The sequence below is a fragment of the Epargyreus clarus genome, unplaced genomic scaffold, assembly GCF_041222505.1.
Source record: "Epargyreus clarus isolate Ecla_fem2 unplaced genomic scaffold, WU_Ecla_fem_2.2 ptg000015l, whole genome shotgun sequence".
Taxonomy (NCBI): Eukaryota; Metazoa; Arthropoda; class Insecta; order Lepidoptera; family Hesperiidae; genus Epargyreus; species Epargyreus clarus.
The window spans coordinates 3,862,499-3,875,293 of NW_027332223.1; the positions used below are offsets into that span (position 1 = coordinate 3,862,499).

The 12,795-nt window shown below is 34.7% G+C and overlaps 2 protein-coding genes across 6 annotated transcripts in view; one reads left to right on the plus strand and one right to left on the minus strand.

The window, feature by feature from the left end:
- The window catches only part of Lrch (Leucine-rich-repeats and calponin homology domain protein), a 62,714-nt gene that overhangs the window by 29,501 nt on the left and 20,418 nt on the right, over nt 1-12,795 (minus strand). For all 5 annotated transcript variants that reach the window (XM_073081169.1, XM_073081168.1, XM_073081166.1 and 2 more), the window contains exon 2: nt 8,759-8,903. In XM_073081169.1, the coding sequence (XP_072937270.1) occupies nt 8,759-8,903 (145 nt within the window). The remainder of the gene's footprint in view (nt 1-8,758; nt 8,904-12,795) is intronic.
- On the plus strand, nt 6,760-8,734 carry LOC140748331 (uncharacterized). Its single transcript, XM_073081172.1, has 2 exons — nt 6,760-7,081; nt 7,936-8,734. The coding sequence occupies exons 1-2, from the start codon at nt 6,892-6,894 to the stop codon at nt 8,493-8,495; spliced, it is 750 nt and encodes a 249-aa protein (XP_072937273.1). The 5' UTR covers nt 6,760-6,891; the 3' UTR covers nt 8,496-8,734.

A 12,795-nucleotide genomic window follows, 5' to 3' on the forward strand; every position in this document is an offset into this window, starting at 1 on the left:
TTGCCCTTTTCAACGTTATACATACATACTGTACTAGTCAAATACTTGTGGTAGAACTCTTTGTGGCTCTTCTCCGGCAGCACCACCGCCACACCTATTTCTGCCTCATAACAGCAGTGTTAAACTCTGCAGTGTTCTGGTTTGAAAGGTGTGGTAAAGGAGACAGCTTAGTCCTCAGGGGTAACGGCGCATCTATGGCTGACCTCAGGTCGGAATATCTAATCCTACCTGGGGTCGATTACAGATGTCCATGGGCGGCTGTAGCCACTTACCATCAAGAGGACTGTATGATCGCCTGCTACTCCTATATTAAATAAAAAATAACTCTTTAATCGAACTCTTAACTAAAAGAACGCTTTTACTCAAAGTTGCCGTACTTATTTTGTAAGATTCACAAAGAAAACAATTAAACTTTACAAGCATGCATAACAAAAGTAGACAATCGAGCATCACATCACATTAATAACATTACAACTACTTAAAATCGCTCTCAATCACTCGATTCACTTGTTACCACGAGAGCTTACGCATAAACATCCAAACGCTTAACTACTAAAGTGTTGCTATTTGAAGATATCTAAAATCGCTCCAATCTTTAGTTATTTTTGTCCTGAAGGAAGGGCAACGTCTTGAAATGGTCACCTATTTATAAAAGATTTTATCGATTAATTGAAAAATGTAGTGATAGAGAGTTTTTAAGACAAACTGAGCTTAGAAGTTTTCTTTACGTATGTGCGGTCCCTAATGGATTGCCCATCATTCTTTATGAAATAAAATACATAGATTCTTGAAAACAGTAATTAAGAAAGTGATCATTCAGATCGTACCTTGTACAGATTTACTTATACACTTTTGAATATACAAAGACTATTAGAAACTAATCATGTACAAATCTTTGTTTTTTTTTTTTCATACAATTCCATTAACTACTTACACTATTCATTTAATTTCTTTGTGGCTTAATAAATGAATCATTACTTACAGAAAAGTGGATTTTAAACCTGTAACAAGTTATTGAAGTATTCCCAGCCAATATATTTAAATTAATTGAAAATATAAATCAAAACAGAGCTTTTATTTCATCGTGCTTCAGACAGCAATGTCAATGGCAATGCCACTTCTCGAGGCCAAGTGCGACGCCATCCTGCCAGTTATTACTGTGACTATTCACTAAAACCAATTGATATAATATTCATCAAGGTTAGAAAAAAAAATTTACTACTTTATTCCAACTCTTGTAGAGTTAAAGTTGTCAAATACATGTTTGCATAGGATCCCTAAATGATTTCAAGGCGACATGTATCAATATATTACAAGGTTTTCTCTCTTCATATGGAGATCTTGTTCAATCTATATGTACCGGATATCTAAAAAGACCCTGTATAGACAAATATACAAAAAATATAACTTACAAATGAGAATTATTTTAAAATCACAAATGCTTTCTTTATATAATTTCTGGGACCAATAGCATATTACAAAATCTTGCGAATACACCTTGTATCATTATCTAAAAGATTTTTAAATCATAATATGCGGGTATTTAGCTAATGTTTAACACCCTGTGGCTCGTATAGAAGTGGAAGCACAAGTTGATAATGCGTGAAGCATGTGTTCAATCGATCGAACATTCTGTTGCTTCACTATAACATTAATAGACTTGGAAAGAGCTGACAAGAGATAAATAGCGTGAAATAGTTTAACTATCAAGAGAATATGCTACGACTGTTAATTTTAAACATGTAAATAATAATAGTCATCAGTTTATTGTATTTTGATGAGATTTACTCAATAGTAGTTACCTAGTTGCAATATCTTATCGCTGACTACGTCAATGTGGTGTTATTTTTGTATGTTAACATACCAAATTATTATTATAAGTCAAGCATTTGGAGTAAAACACTAATAATGTTTTATGCATCAAAAATAATAATTTAAACTACTGAAGATCTCTTATTAAAATGTATGTCACTCATTTTGGGACTAAAAGCCGGAAAAGGGGTTAACTACCGCATACTTAGCCAACATGAAAACACCATAGTAAATTCTATAGCCAGTTTAACTTTGGAGTAATATTTTAATGCGGTTTCAGAAGAACCCTTCTTTTAATGTACTTATTTTCTACCTGTTATTTTACTTTGCGTCAACGTTTTTTAATGTTTTAGTACATAATTTGATCATTATTGAGTCCCATTGATTCCTTTACAGCAGAATTAGTATTAGCAGCATGAATGAAATGAAATCCTGACAGTGATATCTAAATATCACTGTTAACGCTTTGTAAATAATATCGTATTTGCATAATTAACTGTAATTCAATCAACTATGAATTTGAATTGCGATATTAAGGTAGAATCACCCATAAGGATCGCTAGATAAATTTGTGGTTAATAAGGATCTATGAACATAGTTAGTACATATAGTGCCACCAACTTTTCTGTTCAGTAGACAAATCTGGAACTAAAACAAAGCCGACCGCCATTTTGAAATGTCATTCCGCTGTCAATTCTTTGAAGTGTGAGTGCTCTTTGTTTTTCGATTCGAATATAATTGTAATAAGTGATTAAAAATGCCTAAGCCTCTCAAAAGTGATGCACGGGTCATTATTTTAAAGGTTTTAGATTTCATGAGGGAAGAAAAACGCCTGCTAGCTCCGAAAATACCGTTTGAGAAAGTGACAGAACGCGTCGCAGCAGCGACAGGTTAGTGTTGCTATGAAGTGTTGATAGTTAATTAATAGAAAGTCCCGCGTAAATATTTCAGTTATTTTATTTTACTTAGTTAAAGTGTCACTGAGTATTTTTGGTAGTAAATGTTTTTTTATACTTCATGTATTTATATTTTTGCTACAGGAGTAAGCGAACGATTTGTTTACAAGCTCATGAATGAAAAGAAAAAAGCTGAAGAAAGTAATGTCAAACTATCTACTCCCGGTAAGAATAGAGAAAGAAAAACAGGAAAATTGGACATTGATGATTTTGACATTGGCGTCATACGGAGAAAAATTCATGAATTTTATTCATTTAGGAAAGAAATTCCGACTATACCAAAATTATTAAACATACTTAGAGAAGAAATTGATTTCTCTGCAAAACGTGAAACACTTAGAAAACTGCTGCATAAAATAGGATTTCGTTTTAAAAAAACTAAAACAAATAGAAAAGTGCTATGTGAGCGTAATGACATAACTGCGTGGAGGGCTGCATACTTACAAAAAATTCGTGAGAATGAGTCTGGAGAAAAAAAACCCGTCGTTTATTTAGATGAGACCTATATACACTCATCTCACTCAACTGACAAATGTTGGCAAGGCCCAGATGTTGAAGGTGATTTGGAGCCAGTATCAAAAGGGAATAGGTGGATTATAGTTCATGCAGGAGGCGAAGAAGGTTTTGTAGAGAATGCTCTTCTTGTGTTTAAATCAAACACTAAGAGCGGTGACTACCATGATGAAATGAATAATGATAATTTTAAAAGATGGACTATTAAGAAATTGCTGCCGAACCTGCATAAGCATACTCTTATAGTGATGGACAATGCCCCCTATCACAGCATTTGTGTTAATAAATGTCCCAATTCAAACCACACTAAGGCTGTCATGCAATTGTGGCTGAGGGAGAGAAATATAGAATTTTCTGAGCAAATGACGAAACCTCAACTGCAAGAATTAATAAAGCGTAATAAACCAGCTCCTGAATATGAAATAGATAATCTATTAAAAAGTCATGGCCATTCTGTTCTCAGGTTACCGCCATACCACTGTGATTTGAACCCAATCGAGATGGTTTGGAGTTCAATGAAGAGAAATGTCGCTGAGCGAAATGTTGGTAAATCTAGTGCTGAAATGCCCCAGTTAATTCAGAATGCATTCGATAAAATAACAAAAGAAGAGTGGAAAAACCATTGTCACCACGTAAAAAGAATTGAAGAAAAATACAGGAACAATGATGGATATTTAGAAGAACCATTCATTATTAAGTTGCATAGTGATAGCGAAAGCGATTCAAGTGACTCTGATGACGAATTATGTAAATCACTTGGCACAGGCACCTCAGGCGCATCGTCATTATTTCGCTCAGGGATGTCTGGTGTGGAGCCCCTCGAAGTTAGAGATCATGACCATAATTATTTTTATAAAATATAAATTTTATTTTTATAAAATATAAATAATTATAGTTAATAATTCTGGACTTTTTATTTTTCCTGTCCTAGAATATCATTTAAGAATTAAAATTTGACATTATTAACCTAATTCTTTTTTTTAGGATGTTTACGAAGGTTATTTATCTTTTTAAATATTTTTTACATATTTTATCTAGTAAAAATCATAGGTCTCAAAGTTGTTGAGCTCCCTCTTCAGTAGGCAAATATAATTATATGGTAACATTGGACGCTGCACTAGCGACCCTGTCAACTGAACAGATAAGTTGGAGGCACTATACGTATGTGTTATCTGATGGAGTTTTTGAAAGGTGACACATAGTTAAATAGTACGACTTCTTCACGATCGTTAAATATAATTTGTTCATGTTAGTACTACTCAGTGTCTTAGCTAAGGTCAAGAGCGGCCCTTGTAAGGTTTGATTTTGTGCCCTCGAGTATGAAGATCTTGGACTTCAAAGACTAATATAATTTGTATGTAGAACCACGTAATCTTTTTATGACGACTTTGCGGACTAATTGTGATACTATCTGTATCGTTATTATGTTATTTTTCTGTATATAGTTATTATGTTATTTTTTTATGAAGTTTGTCGGTCAGTTGCGGGTATGGCAACTGATCCTCATGTCCGCCCCTAGTATAATGCTGAGTATCGGTGATATTAATGAGAAACTTCATTACATTAGCACTACTATTGCATTGGTTATTAGGAACTATAAAGTACTCGTTACTCTGGTTTATGGACCCAACTAACGGGAACACACCCTTAATCCTTTCTATTTATAAGCTTTGTATTCTTCCCCTTTATGGCAGAAAGGGATACTTTCAATAGCTTTATACTATTGCGGAGGGCAACATGTATACTTATACAAAAATTAAGTAGGTCAGTCGTAGTATCAATTCCAACATTTATGTCGTCCGTAAACAAATGACCACAACCTTACCTCTAATCACACCACATATAAATAAACTACAACTTCCAGCTGGTATATCTACAGTACATGTAAATAGAATTGACGTGTCTGTCTGTGATTTCAAAATAATAACTATTTTCTGGACATAAGCTTAATATTTCAGTATTGTTCGAATGATACTGAAATATCATTAATATTTTCTTAACAATTTGAGGCATGAAACGGCTTACCACTTAAAATAAAGCCTCAATCGTTTAATACAAGTATTTTAAAGAACTATGATTAATTTTAAAAGCGCTTAAAATTCAATTTCTTTAAAATTGTTGCATTATATGCAAATATTGAGCATGTACTGATTCAAAGAGGTTCGTGAATTTATTAAACGTATGAACTTGAAGTATAACAAATATACTTCAAAAGTCACGAAAAATACACTCTGAAAGAGATTTTTATTAGCTACAAACGTTATGTAAAATTCAAGCAAATTTCAGTTTTCGCTTCAATTCATGGAGCAATTTCGTAACTTTATTTATTTATGGACACACATTTGTTATTAACATTTGACGCTGGCGCTTACAGCGCTGAGCGAGTTTGCTTTGAGCGTTGCGGCTTGTGGCCCTCGGGTAAGGTGTGAGATAATAATAAAACGCTAGTAAAAATGCATATTGCAGCAACGATATTACGTGCGCGGAGTTCGCTAGCACCGAGCGTCGGCCGTCGGCAGGTAGTCGGCCGGTCGGGTCGGGCGCGGTCGTAAGCCACAAGCCGCAAACCCGCGCGTTTCCCCTCCGGCGCCGTGGCGGGGAGCACGCCGCTCGATACGATAGCGCGGGCTTGTAGGGTGTCCACATAAATCTATGACACGTCTCGGTTTTTGAATTATTCTGCCAAACTTGGATGCGATAACGCGATTTATTGTCCCCACTCTACAATTTATCACTTTTTAAGAATGCTTCATACAAAACAAAAGGAATATCGATTTCGAGTGTATTTTACTCTTTAGTAGTCTGCACTGTGGTTACGCCGTGGAGGGTTATTCATAAGTTATTCATATTGGGGTTTTTAATGTGATTGAAATTTAACATGTGACATATGTTTTGCAAAACCGCAATGCAAAGTTTAGTTGGATAGCCCCTTTGTTGGTAGGTAAATCAACTAACATAGAACTGTTAACATATATTATGATTAATGATATACGATCATTCCTTAAAATTAGTTTACATTCAATTAATTGAATTATAAAATATTTTGAATAATAGAAAAACTATTTCAATTGGCCCTGTTGAAATGAGTTTATTTGCACCCCTTTGCAATACTAACAGGCCACTCACGCTTGATGTTTTATTACAATCTGTCATTCTTTACTATTGTCAGAAAAAATATATTAATATGCATTGCTCAGTCGTATTTCTATTTAGGTCAGGAATTATTTAAATACTCCTTATTTTCTTAGGTCCGCGTATCATTAAAATGAACATATTTTAAATTACAACACAACAGATAAAAATATTTCTTGGAGAGTAACAATATAAGGAATTAAATAAGATAATGTATAGAGATATACACGAATATGCATTTAACTACGCTTAGAGAAATAACAAATGTAGGGACATATTGCATTGTCCGATATTGGCAAGAGATTAGTTGGACACCCTATCGCATGCAGCGGCCATCTTGGAGCGTTCCCCCGCGGCGCGTCAGTCGCTCGGCGCCCGCCCGCTCGTGTGTACAAGCCGTTTCACACGGAGCGTTACCTGCACCTCAGAAGTAAACCAAGCTACAAAAATAGAGACTAACATCACTTTATGTTCAGCCATGTCGATGATGCAGTTCGAATATGATCCGGAACGTTTAATAGAAGAGGTTCAAAAGAGACCCGGCATTTGGGACTTTGAAGATTTGCAATACCGCACGAAGAAAGTACGACACAAGCTGTGGACCGAGGTCGTCAACGAACTAATGCAGGGCGACGTTAAAGTAACGAAGAGCGAGATGCGAGAACTAGGTACGATATAACATACATTTTAATTTATATTTTAACTTAATTAACCTTCTTCAATCATCGTGGTGTTTTTTTTATTTGTTCACTTACGTAAAACGTTCACTTGTCGTTCATTATGGTTGTTAAGGACAATTGTAACAGGGAAGTCTCAGATGCCGGGCTTGTAATTATGGGTAAACAATACTAATGTCAGGATGTTGTACCGTTACGCACTGGGCGACTAATCGCTGACGTCCAACTGACGGAGCGTGGAACGATCCGAGCTCATTAGATTGTTACGAGCGTAAACACTGCGTTGTAATTGTAACGTCCGCAATTTTGTCTATTTTGTATCTACGCTGGAACAGTTTCTTTTGTTTTCGTGTACTTATATCACTTTTTGTTGGCTGGGTGACACATTTGCGAGTCAAGCACCTCTGATAATATGTTATCGCGTCATGACGTAATGTTATCAAACAACGTTTAAAGATCACGGTATCTTACGTCGGAGATGTATGTTGAATAGCTACGGTCTATTCACAAGTCGTTACAAAAACATTTTATAGCAACGGGTACATCTATACATTGGTCTATTTATATCATCTTCATACGAGATTGTTATGCGATAGACGAGTGTTTATATAATTTAAATTTCACGTCCGATGTTTATAATAAGTCTGTCATCTACCGATGCATGAAATGAGCATACGTTGTCAGTTCCTAGACTAGTTCTACCTAGAACGTCGTAAGGCGTGCCGGAAATATCAACTTCCATAGCAAACAATTTGCATAAATCATTAAGCGTATGGACTCCAGCATTTTAATTAAATTCGAACCATAGCAGAAGATATAAATAAACCTGTTTCTTCTTGTTACAGAACTCCAGCTTCAAAAGAAATGGAAAAGTATAAGAGACTGTTTTCAAAAGTACTTAAAAGATCCGAGTAGAACTAAACGACCTTACATATATAGCAAGCAATTGCAGTTCATATTGAAAAACCAGGCACTGCCAGTCGAAAACGCAGCGTCGAGTGATTCGGACGATGAGCCCGAAAAGAAGAGAATTTGGAAATCCAGAAAGAAATTAAAATGGGTGAGGGCGAATCAGGTGTCTTCAGAAGAAGATATGGCGGATAACGATAATGAAAATTATGATAATCAAGATGATTGCAGATCACCTGAAGGCATCGAATTGGAAATTGCGCCTACACCGAAAACGTTATCCACTCCTAAACTAATAGACGAATTTGCGTTTGCAAGCGTAGATAATAATCTACCTAAACATGAACATGAAGATCCTGATAAGTTATTTCTATTGTCACTTTTGCCGCACTTAAAATCGATACCTGAAGAATATCGTCTGAATGTCAAAGTTGATTTAATGCAAGTTTTACGTAACGCTAATTACCATGCAGGTAGAGATATTAAAATGATGTAGTATAGGTGAATACACTTACTAAAGTGTAATCTGTTTTTGCATATTGTAGTGTAGAATGGGACTTATCATCCACTGATATAAGTGACTTAAAATGTTAATTTGAAATAATTGTAGGTAAACATATATCATTGCGGCAGCGTTATGTCATCACTTAATTTATACTAAAAGTAATTAATTTTAGTAGTAGACATTTAAGTTTATGAAAAGTATGTGATAAAAATAAAAGACAATTACATCTATGTGTATTATATTGTAAAACATACCTGAGATCCAAGTAAGTGAGAGACTGCAGGGCTCCTACTGCATCCGGTAGACTTCTTATAATATTTTGTGATAATAGTAACTTTTCTAAGAAAACGTATGTTGTCACTTCATCAGGCACATCACTAAACCGATTCTTTGATAAATCTGTAACAAACAAAAAGTAACTTTAAAGTTATATACTTGATAAATTATTATTTTCAATTTTAATATAGAAAACACTTTTTTTATTGAACTAAATCAAAATATACTCAAAGGTGACGGACTGACATAGTGATCTATCAACGCACAGCCCAAACCACTGGACGGATCGGGCTGAAATTTGGCATGCAAGTAGATGTTATGACGTAGGCATCCGCTAAGAAAGGATTTTGATCAATTCCACCCCCAAGGGGATAAAATAGGGGATGATTGGTATAAATCTTCTTACTTAATAATATTACTTCGTAACGCGAGCGAAGCCGCGGGCAAAAGTTCGTACTAGATACAACAAAAAACACTACACTAGACTAAACGAAGTTTCATATTGCAAATTAACGAAGTAATCGTTTCAAAAAGCTATGTTTTAAGTACATCATTAAAAAATCATACAACATAATTATTTAAAGAATCTGTTTTTCATGCATACTCTAAAGGCCTTAGTATACTAAGTTTATGATTTAATTTAATAATTAAGTAAACACTGAAACTGAATAAAACTTTGTAAACCTTTTGTGGATGGAATCAGTTTAAATATAACCAGAACATATTTAAGAAAGATTTATTTTGAAAATGATTTATGATGAATGGATGTAGTAACATTAATATTTATGTAACTTGAAAATTTATAGCCGTCAATAAACTGAGGGCACTCAGCTTTTAGGAGGGAGAAAACAATATTCTCTTTCATTAGTGCGACTTGGTGTACCACTTAAGCGAGTTTAATGGAGTGCCATGAAAACTTCTTAATTAACCACGTATATTAAGGTGTATATTAATGTATGAGAACTGTAAAGTTCTGCAAAAAATAATTTTGTATAATCGTAATAGACAACAGATAAATTGATTTTTGACTTGTATTATTTTAATGCATACAATAAATACATTTACTGCTGTGTAATATACTAAATACCATGAATACTAACATGGAGAAAATATAATACTTGAAGAGATTTTTTGAATAAATTATTCGCATTAAATACTAAACTGAGCCAATTGTACCTTCAGCTTTATAAATGTTACTATTAGGTAACAAAATATATTATCCAACAGAGTTATGCAAATCAAGTCCTAGTATGTACGCCGTAATAATCAAAACATATTAAACTCGTACAAATTCAAGTTATTCCTCGGAAACCAGTTGATAGGTTCGTTGGCACCGAAGCTCAGCTACTCTGCAGTGGGGATTAGATGTGGTGGGATTATATTACTGGATGAAACCGCAGGCTCGCTGGCTGACGCTAGCGACGTTACAAACGATATTGAAATTAGCGCGATGATACGAGACGAAACGTTTTTGTTACATTAAACTGGTTCTATCATTCATATTGAAGCTGATATCAAATGTTGGAAGCGGTGTAAAGCTAATGTAACTATCGTGTACCCTACAAACGTTAGGTAATCCGAGATGTAACAAGCGTTTAGCATATAGTTTTCAATTAAGATGATGCCCTCGTGTAATAGACTGACCAGGCTTCGCGATTTGTCAATATCTGTTTGATCTTTAGATAAGATGCTATGCATATCATGGCATACTTAAACAAAGGAATGCATAACGACATACTTAAGGGCTCTAGGGTCACGAGAAATGAAAGGGAGAAAGCTTTGAGTACTATAATTTTAAAGTTGGTAAACTATACTTTTAATGTGATAAAAGATCGCATATTTATCTACTTTGAATATAAAATGAATGTTTAAGTCAAGGCAGGTCGTCTCAATGTCGCATCGTATCCGTGCAAGGAATCCTGCGACACGTGCTTTGCTCATATCAAGAAACCAGTCGAGCGAGATGGCTTAGATGAACTGCCTATACACGTAATTAACTACAAATTTATGCTTTTTCTGAAGATGTGTCATAGAGCGTCTTTTTGTACCATAACGTATCAAGGATCCTTCGTAATTAGTAAAATAGTTTTAAAACAAAACATGTGACCTCATTGTAATAAAATTTGAAAGTTACAAAATGTTTGTCTAGTGTTTTGCCTGTCCATGGACGCTCTGCGACCTACATTATAAAATGTAATGGATATGTAAAACAATTTATTTTTTTCCTTTTATAATTATTTACTTTAGGTACCTAGTTAATATATTGTGAATAGTCACTAATGAGTTATTCTTCCAATTAAAAAAATAAGGAATCATTCATAACTGGTCAACTTATATAACGTAGTTTAATAAATATTTTCCTGTTCAACACTTTCGAGCAACTCGAGGAATTGGTGAATAAAAGTTCCCTTCAAATATGTGTCACCAACGAACAAAACTCGAATACAAACTGGTTTGCTCAGCTGAATGATTCCGTGAGAATTGTCGGTTCGGAAGAAATCTCTTACTTAAACGTACTTTACTTAGCGTATTTGGTATAATGAATTCGACTTTCTATACGATAATATAATAAACGTTATAGCAGAAGGTATAAAACGGCACTAAGCAAAGCATAAACTTCGTATTTAAGTATTTCATGTAAGCAAGCGCGTTATAAACACTATCCTCAATATCCGTATAACTACATTCGTAGGACCACCTTGTCGGCCACGATACACTTTTCATCGGATCCACGTTTAATAGAAGTGTCCGTAGAGAATAGCGTCTGAGATAAGACCGGGGATAGAGGTTTTTCGCTAGGTTGCAAAGTGAAAGACTACAAAAGGATCTCTTCTAAGTCATAATAGCGAGAGAATGCCTCCTAAGAACAATGAGGAGGCACTAACTACTAGACACTTGATGAAAGTTTTGAGTGCTCTAAAAGCTGCCGTACTTGAACCGCGTCTCGGCTTAGAAGATAATAATAATAAATCACGAATCGTAATTGAAAGGAGCGTATCAGTACACGTCGTGTTAATAACTGTAATATAAGCTGACGAAGTGGTTTACAAGTATGAAGCTGAGAGCCCGCTTTTTAATAATTACGCCCTCCAGTTTCCGCCGGGCATCGTAAACATAACGCAACGGTTTTGGAGTGCGTGACTCATGTCAGATGTAGCTGAGTAACCTCTATGCCCATGCAACTGTATATTAAACGTAGCGAGAGTAAACATAGACCAGACGCTTTAAAAGTCCTTCACTTTAGATTCATTCAGTCGAATCTAGTGTTTCGATAGTATTACGAAGCTAATCATTTTTTTACTACATTGCGTAGTATCGATGGAGTGTACATTTAGTTTAAGAAAGGTCAAGGTTTTATATACGTCTTAGGTCCAAATACTAATATTTTATTAAATAAGAGATCGTAACATAAACTTACTAGTGTCAGTTGTTATCTAAAATATCAAAGGTAACGTTAGTCACGGATAGTTGATAGAACCGCAAAATAAATCTTAAGGTAAAAATTGTACCTGTATGTAATGTATTTAGACCAGGACATGATTATAAGAGAAAAGTCTATGAAAATAAAAGTGGATATTCCAGGGATCCTAAAAAATTAAGCTACATATACAGAGTTCAAAGAGCGGTTCAGTCATTGACATTTATGTTGGCGATGGAAATATTTGCAACACTGCTAATATTACAAAACGAACATACATTTACGTATATGTTAAGTTTGTGTGTGTACGTGTATATGTTAAAAGTGCTTCAGGCTCAACTAAAGCACATCGTAAGTTTAGACATACTAGATAATATCGATTTTCCGTGCTCATAGATTTATTATTATCGCGTAAAGGTTGCGATATTTTTGCTTAACGAAGGAAGGGTGGATGGGGAAAGGTCGTAGTGGCAGTGAACACATGATCGACCCTTTAAAGGTTAATTTATCATGCTTTCACACTACTTAAAGATTATTACGTAGAAACCGTTTGTATGTCAAGATAATGTATTTAGATGGATAGATTAAGAGTTCAAA